A 23,094-nucleotide genomic window follows, 5' to 3' on the forward strand; every position below is an offset into this window, starting at 1 on the left:
GGGAAAAAGAAAGCTGAGATTCTAATGTAATCATTTGACTCTAGGACCTGGAGAACTGAGATAATCATAAGTTGCCATTACTGATTTGGTGCCTTATATAAGTTTCTTGTGTTTCTTCATATTATGAAACCAAGAAGCACAAAGGAACTGTCTGACACAGATTGAACTCAACACCCACACATTCGTGTGCCCATAACACTCACCGTATGTGTTTTGAAGGAGAGACACTGCTCTTCCAATTTCAAAAAGAATAAAAGTAATGTATGCTAGTTTTGCATCTGTCTTTCCTAGTATATAATTAGGTCAACCGGTGATGATGGTTTTCATGATTTCATTCTCAAGTGAGGACTTTCATGCTAGCATAGAAGCCTGAAGAATCATTTCCTTTTCTTTAATGTCTGTTTCAAACTGCCTAGGACTTAGCTGCTTTAACAATGAGTCAGTCTCAACTCAGAAAAAAATCATTTACAGTTGCAGTGGAAAACCAGATCCTTGTTGTGCACATAAAGGCCCGTTATTTAGCAGAAGTGCCTCAGAGTGCCTCATGCCTAATATGCAAAGAAAAGTGATCTACATAACAATTAAAGGGAATAACTTAGAAAGTGCTTTATGTTAGTTACTTTTTTTGGTTAATAAATTGGGGAAAAAAACATACCAATGGAAAAATGGATAAGATCATTAAATCTATCATCCTTAGGGACACTCAGTAGTTCTCTACATTGGCAGTTTCCAAACTAGGGGTCAGGATCTGACATGGGTGGTGAAGCCCATAAAAAAATAAATATCCTTAATGTGCTCCAGCCAGAAGTGAGATCACCTGTAGTTGTGAGCCAACTAGTGGTAAATTCCTGAGTGAGGTCACAGCAAGAGACTCGGTGCCACTGTCATAAACAAAGGATGTATATGGCATTAAACTTATTTTACACTTGTTCTGGAGACAAAGAAATTGGGCATGGGCATTAAGGCCTAATGCCGAGTAAAATGAATATACTGTTTGCATTGTGTTTACTTAAGGCTGTTGACCTGGCTCAGCATGTCAAATGTTTGTTACAGTGCACTGTGAAGCTAGTGAGTGGAGCCCGTGGAGCCCTTGCACAAAGAAAGGAAAAACGTGTGGTTTCAAAAGAGGAAATGAAGTGAGGGTCAGAGAAATCGTACAGCAGCCTTCAGCAAGGGGCAATCCATGCCCCACTACAAGCGAAAGCAGAAAATGTATTGTACAGAGAAAAAGATGTCAGAAGGAAGGAAAAGGTACTATGTTATCATCATCATAATATGAGACTGGTATTGTGCTTGTTTAATGGCTTGCATCTGAAAGCATGGGCCTGCACTACTTATTTCACCAAAGCTCCCATTGCTGTAAGGGTTAGTTTGGCTTGAGTGACTCATGCCCTTGCATAGAGTAAGTAATGCCCTCAGACCACTCACAAGCTGCACTTCCATGTGACCTAGAAGGTCTAGATCATGTGGTCCTACCAGCAGAACTGCTAGTTCATTAATGTGAGTACCAGGTAACCCATTAAGGGGCACCACAGGGAAGAAATGAGGTCAGGGAGTCTTAGTTCTGTCCCTGCATGCTTAATACTTGCAGATGGGGATGGAAGTTTCCTGCTGCTTTACCGGAGCAGCAGACTTCACATTCCTTAACCCATATTGGCCTAGTAGTGCGTTGAAGAGGCAAAATCATGGCCCCATGCACTTTCCCTGCCCACCTGCTGGAAAGAAACAAGAGCACAACATGCATCTTGGATTCAGTGCCCCCAGATCCAAGGCACCACAATGAGGTTAGTATGCTGTTGCATAGTTGGAGAACTCCAGAGTTCTTCAGTCAGCTTGCAAGAACCAGGAGTTGTGTCCAGTTTTTATTTTTTTCTGTCAACAGTTTTGTTGAGCTTGAGCAAAGGAAAATAGGGACTGACTTTTCATTCTGAACTGTAAATAATGGTTTTCTCTGGGTGGTGGTGGTGATGATGATGATGATGTATTTTGCTCATGGTGTTTTGGCAACAACTTCAGTTTGGACAGAACGTTTCACTTTGAAAAGTGTCTGCTGTTCATGTGTAGTCAGGGTGGGGTTAACACACAGGCAAAGTACGCATATACTTAGGGCCTTGTGCTGCAGGGGGGTCCTGGTCCTTCCCTCCACAGCAGCCGTGTGAATGGCCCTGTCTGCCTCCCTTCCCTTCCCTTCCCTTCCCCTCCATCAGCCTTGCTGCCATGGTGGCTGCTTCCTAGCAGCGGCTCCAAGCCCCGCTCCCCGTGGGTAGCAGCACCGGGCTGGGGAGGGGGGGTCTCGACTGGTCCATGGTCCACGAGTTAATTTGCCTAGGGCCCACTAAAGGGTTAATCCAGCCCTGCATGTAGTACTTGTAAAGAAACTTCCTTATGTATATTACCACCAATTCTTGTTTTATAGACTTTACAGCACTTGTGCCAAATCATATTTACAAAATATTGCATGCCTCAAAATTCCTTTAATGTCATAGATCTGTTTTTGCAAAGTGCATAAAGTTCCCCCGCTTTCCCTTTTGAGCAAGTAATGGGCCACATTCTGCCCCTCTATACCCAGTGAGCAACTCCTTTGAAGTCGATGAAGTTAGATAAAGTATACATTACAAAAGATTTGGTCTCTGAGGGATTTTTGTGTCTGAGGGCAAGATGAAGCCACTTGCTTTCTTAAAAGTTCTAAAATCCACAATTATGTACACCATCCTGTAGAAGAGTAGCCATGAACATCTGTCAATCTACTTTCATGCACTTCCATAAGGAGATGGACTTAAAAAAAGAAACGGTAATCTTTAATAAACCCAAGAAAATTCACACACAAAACACAAGGTTAAAATAACATTAAGAGTTGGATTATGGTGACACAACCTAGGAAACTGAGAATTAAGGCAAAAAGTCGACATTTTCTTTTTCACTGGAAAAGGGGAAATGAAGCTTTTCAGTTTAATCTTCAGGCTATTTCTGCCTGCCCTCCCAACTTGCCGCCTCTTGCACAAAATGGTTGCATTTAAAAGCCGGATTTAAGCCTACTGCAGCTAAGGATTGACACGACACCTCATTCGATTAATAGCAGAAATCTTTAATAACAATACCAAAAACAAGCTATAAAACTAAATGACAGAAAAAGACTCCTTTTTAATATTCAGTAAATGAGCTATCACAAAAGTCCCAGCAAAAGTTTTTTCTCTCCCAAGCAGGCAGAAAGCAGTTCTTGTCTTTACAGTCTTCACTAAACAATGATCCGTCGCCCAAGAGGTGAACGGCTGGGTGCAGAAATGATTTCTGATTTTTCTCTCTCTCTCTCTTTCCTGGTGTGCATACCTTGCTGACAACTTTATTTCATTCTTATACAGTTTAATTGTATAGCTTCAAAGCATTCCTTCTTGATAGTTAAGAGACCACCACATTACAATTGCTAACTGCGAGGAACCTGTTTTTGGATGTCTAGGTGTGAAACTTGTTTTTGCAAGCTTTTGACCAGTCCGGAGGTTACGCAGTAATCAAGTAGGATGAGTTTTGATTGACTGAAGATGGATCTTGATTGACTGAATGGACTACCGTACTCTGGGCTGTTGTTTTAACAATGGGGCAGAATTTACATTTACAATAGTTCACATGGTGGTGGTCTGAGGCATTTGGAAAACCTCAGACAGACATTGAATGGCTATTCTGAGAAACATGCCTTAATTAAGGGGGAATGTGTCAACCAGGATACAGCCAGTAGGGGTATGCAGATATTTATGAATGGTTTAGCATAATAAAACATTGGGTACTTTTGCAGCTAGTACAGGCGATGAAATCAATTGGGATTACTTTATTTCGCATGGTCCCAGTCACGATCTTGCATTCTTGTGCAAGATGTACTGTTATTTTAATTTGGTCATTTAAATTTCATGTGTAGGTCCGACCAAGCTTTTACAGTCATCAACATGTAGCTCTGTTTTTCTTTGAATGACACATTGAATATAAAAGAAACTGAGCTTGGCTATAGCTTCATGACTAAATATGTTCAGAGAGCTACACAGTAAAAAAAAAAAAAAGCAAAGAAAAATGGGGGGTTGGCAGGGGAAGGAACTTTGGGGAATAAACTAAACTGGACTTACTATTAAGAAAGAATTAAGTAAGTTTGGGATTTATTTTGTAATGTATACATTGTTTTGAAATACAGCTTCCTTATTGCCTACTGTGCAACAGGCCAGACTTAGGGTAGAACCTGGATACTTTTCAGGTTGGGTTTCTAACCTAATGGTGAAGAAAGTTTGCAAAGTAACTGGGAGTATACATAACTACAAATGGCTGTGTGAGACTGCTGAGGTGCTCCAGCTGTTTGCTGCAGCTTTTGTTTCAAAGGCACCTCTTCCTCAATCAGCTGTGCAGGACCACTGATGTGTTCCAGCTGAGTGGAAAAGTGGCACCATTTGAAGTAAAAGCTGCAGCAAACAGCTGAGTTGCTCTTCCATGATTCATAGATGCTAGGGTCAGAAGAGACCTCAATGGATCTTTGAGTCTGACCCCCTGCCAGTGGCAGGAAAAAGTGCTGGGGTCATGTGCCCCCAGCCAGGTGCTTGTCCAGTCTCTTCTTGAAGACCCCCCAAGGTAGGGGAGAGCACCACCTCCCTTGGAAGCCTGTTGCAGATTCTGGCAACCCTAACCATGAAGTTCTTTGCGATGTCCAACCTAAATCTACTCAGCAACCTACTGCAAGTGAAGGAGGTTACAAACCACTTGGATGCAAAAGATCTGGGCTCTATTGTATTAGCAATGATACTGGTCATAAGGCCATTGTTAGCTAGTTCTGCACATGCTGGTCCCTTGTTGAATGCAACTGTCATAAAATAGTAGGGTAGGCAGGGACCTCAAGACTCCTCTAGTGCAATTCCATGCACAGATGCAGAATAACTTTTTCTATATCAACCCAGATAGATGCTTGTCCTGCCTCTTTTTGAAAACCTCCAGTGAAAATTATTTCACAACTTTCATAGTCAGATTATTGCATTGTCCTACTGTCCTTAATGGCTACAACCTACACCCCTGTCCTTATAGTAGCAACTTTTTCCTGATGCTTGTTTTTAATTTGCTTTGCTGTAGTTAAACCCATTGCCTGTTGTCCTGTGCTGTGAAATAAGGAAAAGCAATTTTTTTCCTCCTTTATGTCCTTTCAGCTATTTGAAAACAAATATCATATTCTCTCTTAACCTCCTTTTTACCAATCTAAACATGCCTAGTTTCTTAAACCTTTCCTCATATGGCTTACATTTCAAACTTTTTATCATAGTCTTTAGAGGTGCACCAATACCTCGGTTCAATATCAGATTGGCACAGATATAAAGAAAATTGAGTGTATCGGAAATTGGCTTCTTTTGCCTGATGTGGCCAATAATTTGGCTGATAAATGCCTGGTGCATGCGCGCAGCTGCAGTGCAGCACATTGGCGGTGAGAAGTACAGCCTGGCAGCTTGGAAAGCTGCATCAAACTGACAAGTCTGTTGTGGTGGAAAGGGAGGGGTTAGGGAAGGGGTATATGGGGATAGATCAAGGCCCCCATGGTGAGGGAGGTAGTGGGTATGGGGCAGGGACTGGGGCAGGTGCTGCCTAGCTGGGGTGGGGCACAGGGTGCTGCCACAGCTCATCCAGGGGGTAAAGGGTAGCAGATAAAGGCCCTTGCAGTGAGGAAGGGAGTGGGACTGATGCTGGGAAAGGGGCGGGGCAGGGCAGGTGCTGCCTAGCTGGGGTGGGGCACAGGGTGCTGCCACAGCTCATCCAGGGGGTATGCAGAATGGGCAGGGGGAAGGGTGGGTCCCACTGCTGAGCACATCCCAGGAGGGCATAGGGGTGTGTGCCCCCAGATCTGCACGCGGCATGGGACAGGCTGCTACTACGGGCTGGGGCCGGGGCTGCACCAGGCTCTTCCTGATGGGGGCCAGGCTGGGCTGCACTTGAGGGGCAGCAGCAGCAGTGCTGGGAGTGGGGGTTGGGGGGCTACAGTGAACTTTGGAGTGGCTGAATCCCCCTGTAGCCCTGCTTCCAGTGCTGCTGCTGCCTGCCCTGAGCATAGCCCGGCCCAGCCCCCACCAGAAAGAGCCCAGTGCAGCCCCTGGCCCCAGCCCAGTGCAGCCCAGCCTACCCCACCCTATGCAGATCTGGGGGCACATGTCCCCCATGCCCTCCCAGGGTGCACGCTGTGGTGAGAGCTGCCCCCCTGCCGCCGTGCCTCCCATATGAGCCGCAGCCCCATCCTGAGTCCTGCCCTGCCCCACCCCAGCTGGACAGCACCTGCCCCTGCCCCAGCCCCACTCCCTCCCTCACCGTGGGGGCCTTGATCTGCCCCCCCATGCCCATTCTCTTCCTCCTCCCCTTCTACCACAACAGACTTACCAGCCAGACACTACTCTTCAAGCTACCGGGCTGTGTATCAGAAATCAGACTGGTATTGGTCGATATGCCTCCTTAAAAATCAGCCCCAAAAATCTCTATCAGTGCATCCCTAATAGTTATCCATACTGGTCACTTGCCTGGTAGAGATTTAAGACATTGGCAGAAGACAAGTGATGATGTTTGTTCATTATAGAGTTCTTTATGATTTGGTCAAGGAAGTTCAGGTAAAAGGCATGATATTAGTCAGCTAACTTGCTGGTATCTCACAGAGGCATTTGCATGTGCCTGTGATGAGCATGATAGATAACATGAATGGATGGATTGCTGTCAAAGTAAAATCTATTTTTTGACTGGAGTGGAATAAAAGGTCTTACTTGGAGGAGGCACTAAGTTTTGAGTTGAATGCGGGCAAACTAGGAAAATTAGGTGGGTTAGTTTACAAATAATTTTGATACTCTTTATTTAGAAAGCTTTTCTCCCCTTTTTCCAATACTATACTTTTATTTTAATTCCTAAGGACAGTAGGACAATGCCACAAGCTGCCTATGAAAGTTGGGGAATCTTTTTCACTGGACTAGTTTAGCTGTCCATGTATCCTGGGCAGAATACTTTTACATCAGTCCTCATCCAAGGCTTTTGAATATGTATTTTGATATTTCTGCCCTTTGAAAACAACAGTGTCATATCAACAGTACCCTTCCTCTATAGCAACTGATCTTATCTCAACTTTCTCTCCCTTACCTGTGATTTTATAATATATTCCTAAAGACACAAGTGCCCTTGGGTTTAGTAAAATAGTTCTTTTCTCTTTCCATGAGTAGATATTTCTTTGGCTTTTACTTTCTAATAAAAATATCATTCTCTGAAAGTTAACTGTTGCAACAAGTTGACAGTTACTCCAAATGTTGCAGTGATTACCAGAGGTGTGACATTGTATTTCAGGATACATTGGGGAAACACTATTGATAGAGCATGGCAAACACTGCAAGCAATCAGCAGTTATTAATATTTTAATAAACCTGGTTTTGGCCATGGTCATATCACTTAATGGTTTCTTTTTGCCAACATGTATGAGATAAGGGTTTCACTGGCTACAAATTAAATATTAAGGATACATGGGCAAGTATTTGTGAAAAAAAGAAACTTAAGTTTTCATGCATTAAAATTTCTGACAAGAGTTTGTCCAAAGGGAGAACAAAAATGTACTATATAACTTTTCTGACCAACTGTATTTATTAGTTAATTTTAATGCTTTCATATTTTCATGATCAAACTGAAACATTTAAAAATATTACACAAAAGATATGCTAGTGATGTATCAGGACTTCCATGTGCTATATCTCATACAAATACATAACAAAAATGGGCTCTGTTCCAGGGCTCTGGGACAGAAGTTTCATAAACCGTTTGACCCAAATCAGTTAAGTGATACTACATTCAACCAGGTTTATCTTAAACCAGTTTCAGCCATTTTCAAACCGGTTTATATGCACTGAACTTACGTTCTGTTACAAGTTTAAACCAGTTTCTGATTACTTAAATCAGTTTATGTGTAACTTCTGTCCCTAGCCAAAGAGCCTACCATCTGAGTGTAAGACCATATAGATGAACATGGACAGCAGAGTTTACATATTACTAACCATGGAGTTTAGGGTTCATCCATTTGAGCTGTTTTTAAACAGGATACTAATATGAAGTTCATAGAGGACAGTTTTGTTTCAAATATACTAACTGTGCTGAGCACTGTGTTTGAACAGGCAGAAAAGAGAACTCCCTACAACATTTGACCAGTCTCCTGCAAATCTTTTTATCATTCAGAAAGAAAACAAGTTGTTTAGGAAAACCAAATGGGTGTAATGTAATTCTCCTGTGCACAAAAAAAAGCAATCTCTTTGGGAATCTCCAAGTGCAGAATGGAAAAGACAGTTAAATCAGGGAAAAGAGGAGGATATGGACAAGAAGTAGTTTTAATCTGAAATAAGTTATGTTTAAATATATGAATCAGTGTAGTTAGACAGAAGAAAAAAGGTTCCAAATCTCTGTTTCACACATCTGAATCAAAAAGTCCAGGCTTAGTTTGAATAGCAACGAAGGTCAGGATTCAAGCCAGTTTTGTTGTTTTATGAAACTAGTTTATTCATCCTTAATTAATATGTGTGTGTCCATGTAATGCTTCCAACATATTTTCGGCCCAGATCTGATAAGTATGTAGTTGGCTCTGATATGTATAGCAGGAGTCCTATCAGGCTTTCATTTGTTTTCCAAAACCACTACTCAGCTAAAATTCCCAAAGCCATTCATCAAGGTTAAAGTAGATTTTACTTTAGCTGAACACAATGTAACATAATACCAACAAGCTTAAAATATTAAGTGATAAATTCCTTTACTTATGCTCACTCTCCCGCCACACAGTCGCACATATAATTGAAACATGAAGAGCTGAAGAGAGCTGCTTCTTTTGGAAAAAATGGTATGTACTTGATCACTCTTGTTTAGGAGTATGGATTTCATTAACATTCAATTAAATTGTCCCAAGCAGACCAGATAGAAAAATCACACTGAGTCCTTACCAAAGAATAAACAAGACAGGGAATAAAAAAGAATTGAATTGTATTTTGAAAATATAGGATGAAATCCAAGCATCATTGAATTTAATAGCAAAACTCTTGTTCAGGCAGGCCAGGATTTCACCAATATCATTTAGCTAATCCAAAGGACCAGATGCAAAACCAGATGAAGTCAGTGGGAGTTTTTCTGTTGATTTCAGTGGGCTTTGGACAGAGAGCCACAAAATAAGTATGCAGCAATATAACCCCTGCATCTGTATGCAGGCAGAGCATTGCATTATCCATGCAGTGAGATGATTTGCATGTGCATATAACAGTTTGCATGTGCAAATGGAGTGTTGTTGGGCTTGTGCAATTATTAGCTGTTTAGGCATTTTGGATGGACGTTTTGAATGACTCACTTCTTGCAAAGGATGTTGAAATGTTGGCCCTCAATATCAAGAGTATTTTGTATAGCACCAATGACATGCATTTCTTCCTCATGAATACAAAATACAGAACTATGGGCATGCTTTTTAAGGGAGGGCCTGCTGTTGGACCTGCTATTGTAGAGGTTGGCTCTGTGAAACGGTTGAAATTGTAGTTTCTCACCGGGTTCCGCTATAGGCTCAGCAAAAGAAACTGTGCAGTAATGCACGCTTTTGCTACAGTATTTAAAGTAGTGTTTCCAAAATGATGAGACTAACCTCCGAAGTATGCCCATAGCCTCTTCTGGACACCAAATAGAAATGGACAGGAGAGGGGCAAAACTCACTGTTTCCCAGAGGTCTTAACATAATAGCATTATATAGCATTTTTTCACTTCAAGTGCACTTTCAGTAATGGATGAACACCTGGTTAATCACCATTGGAACTGACTCATGAAGGATGGGAAATTAAGAGGCTGTCCCAATCCATCCCACATGGGATGGATTGGAAAAAAAACCAAAGCCTTTTCCAAAATCTATTAAACTTATTGGGAGTCTTTTAATTGACTAGAGTGGGCTCAGATTCAGACTCCTAATTCTCAAACATACTATATTTCTGATAACTGTTCCTTATTGAAAAAACATAGCTTTTAGGAATTCTGGACATTTTTGGTACTGATCCCTCAGCAAATCACGTTTTATCTACAGACATTTAAGTGTTACCTAATTGTGTTTATACACATGCTCTGGGAGTGAGGGGGAGGCATTTTAATTAGAGTGGTTCTGAGAGGTGCTTTAATTAAAGCACCCAGAGCATTTCATATATCAGCGTACCCACACTGAAAAATGGCAGGGGGCCACTTTATCTAACGGTCATCGAACGAGTTTTAGATAATGTGCCCCTGCCACTGTTTTTAAGTGCAGTTTTTAAGTTGATACATGAGATGCTGGAGACTGCTGGAGCACAGTAATTACCACGCTCCAGCAGACTCAATTAATTAAGTCTGCTTCGACCCACTGGAATTACAGCATGTCAGAGGAGCCTCGCTGCTCGTGTATAGGCAGCCTGAGGGTCAGATATTCCAATCCCAGCTAGTCTCAGAGCTCCATCCAACCCCAAACATACTGACATTTAAAACAAGGACCAAAATGTTTGTAGAGCCACGTAGTAACATGGCTCTGTGGTGCTGTTGTGAGGGGGTGTGCTCTGTGTGATTGGCATTAGTGTGGTCATGGTTAATGACCTTGCAGTAGGATTAGTCACTAGGATTCTGAGGCTTCAAAATTAACATGAAACTAATTACTGCATCCTCATGTTTACATTCTGTATACACCATTGAGTCAAAACTTTGACCTCTGTGAGTCCAAGCTACTATAATTGAGGAATCTGCCTTTTGAAGAGTTTTGTTGTTTATTTTCTGTTTGTTTCTGCCAAGAGGGGTTTGTTTCTTTTCTTTCCAGGGGTTTTGACTCCCTAACTTTAACAGCCTTCCAGTAGGGCAGCTGAGACTAAAAGCCTGAGTCTGGGCTCCAGTTGTCACCCTTTCACAGCAACTGAGCTGCTGCAAACATTTTTAAAGATGGTTTAACTTGTCTCATGAGAATACCTTGAGCATAGATGGGGAATAGGCTTTACTAGGCTGCTCATACTCAGAGCCCTTATAAGGCCATGCTGTGGAAGTGGCCATGGACAGGAGAGTTTAGGAAAGGAAGAACTGACTTGAGGGATTTTTGTCCTGGCTATTCTAAACTGCAGAGCAACTCACAGGTGGTTAAGCAGTGAATTTAGAACAGCTCCTGGAGCTCTTGGAGTTTATAGTAGGGGTTGCACTGACCCATGGACCAGCATACAACTGCAGATGTGCAAAGATATTGCAAAGCCATCTTTGGCCAAACAACCATTGAAAGGTATGGCATAAAATCTGGCCCCATCCACTTGATATTTAAAAGTATTTAGATGCCTAAATCTACAGAAAGATGCCTAGTGCCATTTTAAAGATTGCACTGCAAGTTAGGTACCTCATAACTTTGACAGTCTTATAAGGTGCCCATCTACATCTTTAAGGCACCTAAAAATCTGGACTTAACATCCCAGTTAAAAGTAACTACTCTTCATGGCAACTTTGTTTTAATATGAGCAGTTACTTCATATTATGCCTAATTCCTAAATGAGATTTTGAGGATTGGGTGCAAGGGTTAGACAAACTGGCCCACCCTTTCAACGACTCTTTATACATATAGTGTACACATGCTATATGCTCAGGATCATATGTATTACTTTAAGCTGTCCCTGTGCAATGTCTGAAAATGTCTTTGGTTATAAGCTGACTGCACAGCTCAGGAATTTTCCAAATCACTTTAGACTGGCTAACCATTCGGCTGTCCCCAGTCTCTGGGCTTCTTTTGAAGATACTCACCTCTTCCCCCTGTAACTCCTCTCCTTTCTGATCCTCCTTTCTTTCCCGCTCTGGCAGGCATGAGAGCATATCAGGAGTCACTCAGATGCCCTTGTCTTCTGGAACATGTTCTTAAAAATGTACTTGACATGCTGCAAGTGAACGACTTCCATATTTTATTAACTAACAGAGAAATCATTTGAAAACTTGAAAACACAAAGTTGTATGGTCAGCAGCTCCTAGGAAGGGAACAAATCATAGATTAATAGGTTGTAAGACTGGAAGGGACCTGAGAAGATCATTGCATCCAGTCCCCTGCACCAGGCAGGAAAGACGGCTAGGATCAGGTGACTCCAGCAAGGTGAGAAAGAAAAAGAAGTTAGTGCTTTTATGTGAAAAATGGACTGCACTGTATCCATCCTCCCCACCTGGCTTAACAAAGTACATGGCCTAACAAAAGTGTTCCTCTTACTCTGAGGATCCCTAACTGTGCTCCATGTATCTTATCACTTTCTGGAGGATTATATGACTACAGGGTAACAGAGGTTAAAAATGCAACCACTTGCCCTATCAGGAACCCTTACTCCTCTGTCCTCTACCCTAAAGTTCCTATCATCTCCTCTGGAAGTCCAGACTCATTGCTGCCTCTGCACTTCCCATCCTTCCAAACCTGGGAAGGGGCAACTTGTCAGTTCTTATCTTGACTCTCTAGCAAAGTACAGTAGTAAATGGATCTATCTCATCCAGGTAACACTGCCACATAATGGTGAAAAAGGGAATGGCCTGGAGTGGTGGGAGATTCTAGCTACCACCTCCCATCTCTCATCTTGGATCCCTCACTGTATTGGTCTTTGTGTCCTGGAAGGAAGCATGAGGGAGAGAGAGAAGAAATTCATTAGTACGTTCAACAAACAAGGTCATGGAATGCAAAACATTTGAAGAATGTTGGCCACAGAGTAAAACAGGCAGTGGATGCTTCAAAGTTAATGGTGACACATAGAGTAGTGTTTAATCAGACTTAAATCCTGCCTGTGGAACACTTCCATGTATAGCAATACTGCTGTGGCACTGTAAATCATGGAAAGCAAAAGTTCTCATTCAAGTATTAAATTAATTCCTATGCGTCTTCTGAGCCTGATCCAAAGGCTATTGAAATCAATGGAAAGATTCCCATCAGGTTCAGTGAGTTTGGATCAGGCTCTGAAGGAGTCTATCCAAAATCCCTTTACGATAAAGGGAAGAGACAGATGTGATTTCTAGCTGCTGTTTGCACTCAGCCCACTAATTCTCTGTCTAGACTTTTGGACCAGGTACAGACATTACACTTTTACTAATATGATTATTCAGAAACTGGTCTATACCTGAAACAGAACATAAGTTTAGCGCACATAGACTTTTTAAAAAATGATGAAATCCAGCCTAAGACTTGCCTCTCCCCCCAACCAAAGGGTGAATGTATGTTCAGTTTGCTACTGATCTAAACTATTCTGCTCACAGAAAACTGCATAACTTAGAGCAATTCTGCCTTAGGGTTTTTGAATATCTGTACCTAAGCTTGGTCTCTTTTCAATGCACTTCCCATCTCAGCTCCATCACCAACACTGTCATTGGCTTTTTTTGGCCCCCTGGCCTCGGCAAGTCCATCCATAGCATCTGATAAAGTAGGCTGTTGCCTACAAATAGTTATGTATTTTTTAATGAATTAAGTCTATAAATTTCCATGCTGCCATGCCTTTTGCCTGACCTCAGACTAACATGGCTAACTACCTCTCTTTCCTTGGGCCGCCATCCTGCACCTTACTTTCCAGCATCCTTACTACGGCTGGTAAAAGAAAAGCATCTGCAGCCACTTGAGAATGGAACTTTAGTATGTCCTAACCAGTGTTACATCAGAAATTACTGTGGATTAATACATCTCAGAGACCAAAAAGGAGACTATGAAATCTCTCTCCTTGGGGTCATTTAAGAACATACTACACAAATATGGTCACTACATGTAGTTGACTTGCCTCCAAGCAGGGGCCTGGACTATACTCTTGGGGTCCCTTCCATCCCTACATTTCTGTGGTTTCTACGAAGTTTTCACAGAACTCCACTGTTTCCATCCCTGTTAAATTCCATAGGACTTGTCTATAAGGGTGTGCTTGACCCACCTATATGCCAATGGAGTCCTGATTCTTTGCCCACTTATATCAACATCAAAACTCTGTTCCCCTGCAGCCCAAACTTGTTCCTCGGCTTGATCCTTGAATCAGGGAGCTACAGCCTAGAGTGCCACCCCCTTTTCACTTTGTCCAAGCCATGGGAGGTTTAAAGTATCAAGTTTTGCTCAGCCTTTTTACCATGTTCTTCAGCCTACAGTCAATATGCTAGAATACAGAGAGGCAAGACAATTTTATGAGGAAAATTTTTATGAAGTTGCTAACATGAATTCATACACCTCCATAGACTGGTGGAGCTATGTCAAATTTATAGTAGCTGAAGATATGGCCCACTGGTCTCTACTTAGAAATGGAGAAATTTAATTTTAAAATGACCTTAAACAAATAATGTTTATTTTTAACTATGCTAAATTTGTTGACATAATCTCTGTAGGAAATTAAGGCAAAGAAACCATAAGAATTAATTATCATTTAGAATTCTAGTGACTACAGCAATCACATTTCATAACTTATTTAAAAAAAATGATAATAATCTGAATATTATTTCCTTGCATAAAGCTGGACAACTGAAAAATGGGCAATACATTACCAGTTTTTTAATGCTCCCTCTGCATTGGTTATAATGATTAAGTATGGATCCTCCCCCCTCCCTGCTTTGGTTTTGAGTGAAGAGTGAAATGAACTATTACTTAGAGTTCTTGGTTAAAATCTAATCCTCCCATACCTATATCTATGGTGTACAGTAGCCCCAATATAAAGATTTATAACTACAGTAGTGTCTGCTTTGTTCTGAAGCTTGCATTTCCGTCTACCCATTTGCTTTCTGAAATTCTCTTCCCCATTTGTCATCTGAAGAACTTAAAAGAAAAACAGGCTTCAGACATGAAACAAGGCTACATTCCTGAAACATGAGACGAACAACCTTTTATTCACGCAACCTTTTCATTTACAGTGATGTTTAATGGATAGCAAAGTGTCATTATGGACAATGCCTCTCCTTGTTGCTAGCCTACAGAAATGTCTAACAGATTTAAACATTTAAAGGGACACCTTTTCCAGGCTGTATTTTCTTTCTTTCTTATCTCCCACACCCCCATCACCCTTTTTGATAGCTCTTGTTCTAAGTACATAATCTAAATGCTGTGGGCTGCAAATTGCACTTATTGTTGGCTTAGAGCTAAGAAGGACCCTTCTGAACACATTTTATACAAACTCTAGCAAGGTCAGATTTGGAAAAATCTCAGCTGCTGGACTTGGATCCCATGAGCTAGTGACCATTTATAATTAATATTAATGACTGGCAGACGACAGATGTTTATTGCCTAAGTAGAAATGTGTGTTCCTAAACCAGAAGGGTTTAGTTTAAACCCTGGGGAATTGACTTTATCTTGCACAGATGAGGAAGGGAAGGGCTGTCAGTGCATGATCCAACCACTACTACCTTTAGAATAAGCAATTCAATATTCCCTGCAAATGAGGGGTTGTACTTAATAATGATTTTTGGCTCTTTTGGGGCCTGATCCAAAATTAATAGAAGTCAGTTGGAGTCTATCTACTGAGCTGAGAGGGCTTCAAATCACACCACATATTTACTTTTCTTCTCTAGATATAAAAAACACTTTATAAATTTAGGGAAGCACCATTATCTCCATGTTAGATACAGAGAATCATAGTCAAGAGGTGACATAGATACTGTGCATTAAAATGATTCAAAATCTTTTTCAGCTTTAGCCAGATTTCTAAGGCAAAACATTTTATTTTCTAATGCTCTTAAGCCAACCTAAAACAAAAAGGTTTAAGTTTCATCAAAATCTGCCATTAGCTCAGATGACAGGTGAACAATGTAGGTGGTATCTCATATCAGGACATCATCCTACTGGCTAAAGTGGGGCTCCATGTAGGAACTGGGGCCACTGTCTTGGAGCTCCCCTTAGATGCAGGGCCCGCTGTGCTTCTATTTTGTGACTGAAAATTGCTCTCAGTCCAGAAGGTTCACATGAGCCTTTCACTCTTGCAAGCAGGGATATTTTCTGTCAAGAGAAAGACACCTGAGAAATATAAGTCCTGGGGAAAAAAAACTTTAAAAAAGCACAAGTGGCTAACAGTGTGAGCACACAAGTTTACTCCAAGGCAAAAAGAAGGTGAGGCTTTACCATGTCAACTGCTCTACACTAATGGCCTGTGTGTGCATGCTGTTACCCCGTGGTAAATGAAAGATAACCCATAGGAGTATAGCACTGAGGGAAAGAAAAGAGGGGGAAGTTGCCGTAGATTAGCATTTATTGATCATGTGGGCCCATGGGCAGCTACCACAGAGCAACTGACTCACAGTACAGCCAGCTCTCCTCTGCCTCATTTGTTTGTGTGCCCTTGCTCTTAGGCTCCAAAGTCTCATTGGCAAAAGAGATCTAGGCACTGCAGGGTGTAATGCTCATAATAATCAACTCTAAGTCTACAATAGTGTGTGAGGCATGATCCTCAGCCAACATAACCATGCCAGCAAAAGCATCCAGTATAAATGTAATAATGATCCTGGCAAAACTCTGCCTTTGCTAACGTAGCTTATTTTGCTTGGGACAGGGAGCAGGGCTGAACTAAGCAATACCAGCAAAAATGCAACTTTGTTGGTTTCAGTTGTGTTGATAGTAAGAGTGCTCTGTTGATATAGCACTCCTAGAATGGACATGGCCTTGGAGCCTGGGGTATGTCTATTCCACTGCTGTGGCACTCTTGAAAGCACTACCGAGAAGCATGCCCCCCTACCTCTCTTGTGCTGCTTATGTCAAACCTAGAAATGAGACCGTGAAGCCATCTGAGAGTGGTTCTTCCACTGGTCTCAAGGACTCTGAGTACTTATACATGAGCAGTGATTAGTCAAGTCTGCTAGAGCATGGTAATTGCTGTGCTCCAGCAGATTCCAGCATCTCATGTATCAGTGTCTCCACGCTTAAAAATGGCAGCAGGGGCACTTTAACTAAAACTCATTTGACAATCATTAGCTAAAGCACCCTCTCCACCATTTTTAAGCACGGGGACGATGATACAAGAGACACTCCGGACACTTTAATTAGAGCAGCCCTTAGAGGAACATGTGTATAAACTCCAGGAACACTCCTGGAGCATGTGTATAAACTCCTAGTCTCTGATAGGCTTGAGGGAAGTGGTAGTGTCACCCCAAGATTAGCTTCATCAGCTCATTTCCAGGTTTGGCACACACAAAGTAGGATCATATGGGTGGGGCTGTGCATCTTGGCAGCACTCATGAATGCAGTGGAAGTGGTGCAGATATATCCTAAGACACAGACTCCTAACTAATTAGGACTATGTCTGCAGCCATGACTGCAGTTGAGTGCTGAGATACCCATGCAAGCTTTAAAATAGTATTGGTAAAGGTCTAACCGAGGGGTGGGGAATTCAGACTATGCTAATTTATCTTGCTTCTCTGTATGTAGAAATGTCTTTGGGAGCTTTTGAAAATGTGACCTCTTCTCTGCTCTCCATGCACTTTTAAGACTCCAGGAGTTTGCCCCAAAACCCATGGCCAAAATGTCCAAATGTCACTAATGTGAAGTTTGCTGTGTAGCAGTCCCTTGCTTGTCTTTCTCCCCAAAAGGCATCTGCATCTCAGAATGTACTCTCTACATATGATCTATTAAGTGCTTTGGGGTGGAACTCACTAGACACATCAAAATATTCATTTTTATTAACCCTTGTGGTTATGGAGCTAATCTCACAGGTGGTGAAAGAATCAGACCAGAGAAAAGGATAATGGAAATACTGTGTCTAAGTGTGCCTACAGCAAAAGTAGCTGACATTCATATTTAGGGAAATTGTCAGCGGTTTCTCTTTTTTAGTAGACCTAAGATCCATTTGATAGTACAGTAGTGAACAAATTACCCAGTTTCAAATGCAGTTTCACAATATTTGTTTAAATGTGGTTGTTTAGCTTGACCTAGTTTTAAGCTGGTTCAGGTAGCCTGGTTCTTGGGTTGGTCTACTTGGGCTACAGAAAGTATTAAGTTGCTGCACAGCTACAACCTACACCTCTTAAGCTCTTGCAAACATTCTCACATCTCTTGTCTTTCCTGCCCTTTATTTTTGCTTTTGAAGAGGAGGATGTGAATTACTGTTGTTGCTTTGTTTGCATCAGCACCTTGAAGACTCAGTCAGGTTGGAGGTACTAGCTACTGAATGCTAGGTGTTTGGAGAGAGATCCACCACTGTACTGCCTTCACAGTTCTGCTGGTGGTAGCAATGTTGGAAGTGCATATGTAGACAGGACTCCAGAACTTCATCAGAATAGCCTTTGTGATATGGTGGAACATTTATATCATAAATTAAATGGATGGTGGTCTGTGTTGTTATCTAGATTAATCAGTGTCTTTTATTCAAGTTCCACTTCTTGGCTGTTCAAATTAAGTTGGCTGCTAATTTCCATATGCAAAATTCTGTGTTACAACAAACAGCTCTGGATCAAGTCCTTATTCTTTTGAGGATTTCAAAAGAATAAACTGACCACATTCTTGGGGGGGAAAAACCAGCCAGGATAAAGATCTACGTTAAGGAAACCAATGTGGTATCTGGGGTTTGTTTTAAAATTCAGACTTATGGCCAAAGGCAAAAGAACTCTTATTCAGTGTCTCCTCATTTATCTTCTCTTTGACCCTTTCTTGGACAACTTTGGTGTCCATATTTTATTGAACTAGCTGGAAAATTTTTGAGAGAATGGAAAATACCACTTTATCAAAATGGACAAGTTTCTTGATGATATGTGCATTTCAGTGAAAATCTGATAGAAACCAGGCAGGTTTTTGAGAGAATCCTACCCACCTGGTTTCCTGCCAGCTGATCTGTCTTGCTCCTTATCAGCCTGCCTGGCAAACCCCAAGATCCCCATCTCTCTCCTAGTCTTCTGCTTCTTCTGCAACCCAGGCTCCCAGAGCATTGAGGATCCAGGAGAACTGTCCCAGAGCCAGGGCTTCCATACTTCTGATTCTTAAGCAGCCCAGAAGTCCTTGAAATCCTGCTCCCAGGTACCCCCTGAGCTGTTTGGCTCTTTAAATGGTGGACTGCTGAGGCTCTGCAACACTCACAGAGTCCCAAAAATATTTGGGAAAAATTTTTAATGAAATGTAATTTAAAATCCTTTCAAAACTAGAATTTGGATTTTCTATTCTGCAGGAAATTCAGAAATTTCATTTTTAATTCTAGTTTGGAGCTGATTTTTTGTGACATTTTGGAATTTTCCAGAGAACAGAAATCCTGTTTCTGACCGGTTCTAATAACTGACTCATTTTCATGGGTAGTGGAGAAGGAGAAGCTGTCTCTTTCCAGCACATTTCTAAAAAGAGCTGTTGGGGCAAAGGCATGCCTCACTAGTACCACGGCAATTCCCTGTGATTTCCTTGATAGGTTTGATGAAGGCATTTATCAGGGGGTCCAAATTCATTAGCCACTGACATCTAGATGATCAATCAGATTGTCCTGAGAAAGCAGCATAGACTTAATTATGCATGGAAGCCACCTGTATGTATGTGCTACGATTGATGTGGGAGAGTAAATAGATTTAGCTTGGAAAGGACCAAAATAACTGAACCACAACAGGACAGCTAGAGCTTTATGCCTCTCTTCCTTTTCTAGAATGATGGGACTTTAGGCTTCAATAAGGGAAATGGCAAAAAAGTGTTCAAGTGTAATAAAGTTAGTGTGTTTAGTCCTACATCATCCAACCCCTACCCCATTGCTGTGGAGGACATATGGGGAGCAGGAGCAGGAGGAGCAGACTGATTTTGTACTCTAGAGAGATGCTCTTCCCTCTTTGTGAATCTGTTCCCAAGGCTGTATTACACAGTGGTATGTTTAGAGTAGCTTTGAGGCTATTCATAAGTTGCAACAAGGATAGTAGATTGTGGGAAGCCATGTGTGTCCCTCCCCCTGTCCCTATTCCAAACACTGTTCTAGCTTATCCAAAGTTAAATTATCACAAGTATATATAAGATTAGTTCCACAATAAAGCCCCAGTCCTGCAACAAAATCTGGTGCAAGTTTAAGGGTCTGCATTAGCAACCTCATTTCAGATTTGGGCCCAAATTATTGATGAGCAGTCAGACCCCTCTGTGCAAAGCCCAGTGGCAAAATGGCACACCATGAGTACCGATGGATGATGGATGCCTCTGAGCTGCTTGGCTGTACTAGTATTTCAAGAATTGAAACTGGTTTATTGTGATTATTTTAAGTTGTTTTTTTAAAGTTGCCATTGTTTCTCTTCCACTTAAATATGGCTTGATGACAAATTTGCTAATGCTAAATAAACAGCAAGTTTCTATGGGTGTTTCTCCTTTTTCACTATTGTACTAGAAAGAGTTCAAATATCTGCTGAGGCAATAGCATCTGTCTCCTATCATGTATAACTTTTCTTGATTATTTCTAGAAAGGCAGACTAAACACGCAGCCCTGACATAATGCAGCATCACATTTTTATTTCTGGTTTGCTCAAGCAACCGCACCAGCTGAACTAAGTCTCTGGAAAGAGCAACATCCATGACCTCAAGCAAGCCTAATGGGAGGGGTTGGATTATTGGTTCCTGGGACAGTAGAACAAGCTCTCACAGATTTCTGCCAGTATTCTGAAATGACGCCAGGGCAAGGAGTGGTTTTGGTACCAATAACCCCTAGTTCCATTATACTTCTTGTGTTTTCATATAAATACATTAGTCTTAAAAATGGTTATACAAAGTGAACTTGATTCTAACTCTTCCCATACTTTAGAAGTGGTGAAAAAAAAGAGTCTTATTCAGATGCCTTTACTAAATCTCTTACGGCATTTTTCATAAGTGAAAAGATGGTCTGCAGTGTGATCCAGGACAAATTCTGCTGCCTTTAATTCTTCCAAATACAGTACATTTCACCTCCCATTCTTACTCTTATAATTTTAGTAGGCTAGTAATTTTCTCCTTCGTTAAACAACTACCATTTTCCATTCTCTTGGAAATGGTTTGCATGATATATAAGTTAGGGAAATGCTTTATAATCCTATGAGACCCTGTCTGAATGTAAAACCATAATACCAGTCATGGTGAAAAAAAGAACTGTAAATATATTCACTTTGTGTCAATATTCATGTGAGGAAAAAACCCCAACTTCAATAGCAAAACATTGGCATGGGCGCATAATGAAGGGTGCAAAAATGGAAGCCACCACTGCTGCTGGTCCAACCACCACATCCTTTGCAGCTGGCTTGACCCCTGCCATTACCCTGGCTGCTAATGCCACCCAGGGTACAGACACTGGTTTTTATGCTTCTGTGTTGGCAGTAGGTAGATGGAAAACACCAACACCTGCAGAAATCTGCCCCAACTGGCCGTGCATTTGAAAACAGGATTCTATTTACAGTTTTTAAATACTGACTTTGTGTTTGCCATTGCACAATACATAAATATCAAAGTGGTCTCTATTCTTAAAGAGGGTTAAAATGCAGCTGTGCCATAAGCCTTGTTTGTGGGGTGGCTGTTAGCTGAGCCATCCCACAAGCTTTACAGGGAAGATGTTAGGTCCCAGTAACGGATAATCCCCTCCCTGCTTCCTTCCTGGTACTCCCATGGCTCAGCTAAGACAAGGCCCTGCTCATTCTCTGTCCTTCCTGTCCCTCTTTCCTTGCAACAAAGCAGAATTTTTCGATTTGTTTTGGAATCTGGCTGCGCTGCGCTGCGCTGCAATGGAAGGGCTGCGCTGTGAGCATTTCGTCTGTCGCCTCAAATGTCCAGCATTTTGGGCTGTCAACCATTCGCCTTAGCACCCACGCCACCCCAGCTCCCCTTGTCTTTCCACTCTGGGATGGGTTGCTGGGCAGTGCAGGCTTTTTTCTGCCAGCTCACACTCAAGGTTCTTACTCCTCCTAACACCCATGTAGGTTAAGAGACAACCTGTCCAAATGTAATTAAAAAATAGATACATAAGAAAACAGGCAAAAATGAATCTAAGTGATGAAGGGGCCTAGATCTCATTTTTAGAAGTAATTTAGGCACTTGAGAGTCAAATCTTGTTAAAAGTCAAAGAATCTGAAGTCACTTAGAGCCAGGTCTACAGGGGTATTTAAGTACCTAACTTCTAATTTAGATATCTAACTCCAGTTTATTTGCATGGAGCTTAAGTAGCAGTTAGGTACCTTTAAATACTTTTGAGGATCTGAAGTTCCCATTACTTACGTATATAAGTTCCTTTAAAATATCACCTGAGCTCTACTTCAGAACCAAGTGAAAAATGTGCAGTATGCAAAACAGATTAATATTCAGGTAAGCATATTTTTGTAATAGTCACCTTTTCTTCATCCATCAGTAAATCTAGAGGTTTTGATGTAGGCTACCCATAACTTGGAATAAAATAATCACTGCAGAAAAAGCTGAAATGGTTAAACTTAAGCAGGGCTTTACACAAGAGTTAGTGTCTGAAGGTTTGTGGATGCAGGGACAGTCTTTTTTGGGTCATTGGGATAGGGCTCATTAATACTGTTTTTCTGGCATACCTTTGTGAAACTGTGTGAGAGCACAGGCATTTAAATGTTCATACTGTTCCAGAAAATGGGTCCTTCTTCTGGGAAGTGGGAAAGGACCTATGAATTTATACCATATTGCATTAGTGGACTAGAGGGAACTTGAATCTGACCCAGGAACAAAAATCATTGGCAGCAGTGAATCTTGTGAGGTTGACTCTTCCAATTACAATTCCCTAAACTGGGAATTCTTAATTGGATTCATCACACACATTCTTATGATGTCTCGTTCATGATTTATTTTACTCATGTGCAGGTTGAAAGATTTGGTATTATTTAAGAGAGTTAAGTTAAGAAATTGACTGTATGGACCAGCATAATGGAAGGATTTATAGTACAGGATGATCAACAGTGATAAGAGAGGCAAATGCTGTACAAAAGCAAGCTGTCATTTAAGATGGCCTGAGGAACTCCTACCCTCACACTTCCCAAGTGCTGTGAAGATACAATTCGACCCTGCCATTGAATAGCTCATCCAGCAAAGCACTTAAATACACATGTAACTTTAAGCCAGCAAGCAGTCTTACTGGCCGCATCCAGACAAGTGCAGATGTTTGGTTCCCTGGGGACAAGTAGCTGTGGGGCAAGTAGCACCTTGCGCCACAGTTACTTGTCCCCGAGGAATGCCCATGC

The 23,094-nt window shown here is 41.5% G+C and overlaps 1 protein-coding gene across 1 annotated transcript in view; it reads left to right on the forward strand.

Moving 5' to 3' along the window:
* The window catches only part of RSPO3 (R-spondin 3), a 97,693-nt gene that overhangs the window by 56,332 nt on the left and 18,267 nt on the right, over positions 1 to 23,094 (forward strand). Inside the window, exon 4 of the mRNA XM_006027730.3 lies at positions 1,054 to 1,251. Coding sequence (XP_006027792.1) covers positions 1,054 to 1,251 — 198 coding nt within the window. The remainder of the gene's footprint in view (positions 1 to 1,053; positions 1,252 to 23,094) is intronic.

Source organism: Alligator sinensis, unplaced genomic scaffold, assembly GCF_000455745.1.
Source record: "Alligator sinensis unplaced genomic scaffold, ASM45574v1 scaffold257_1, whole genome shotgun sequence".
Classification (NCBI taxonomy): Eukaryota; Metazoa; Chordata; order Crocodylia; family Alligatoridae; genus Alligator; species Alligator sinensis.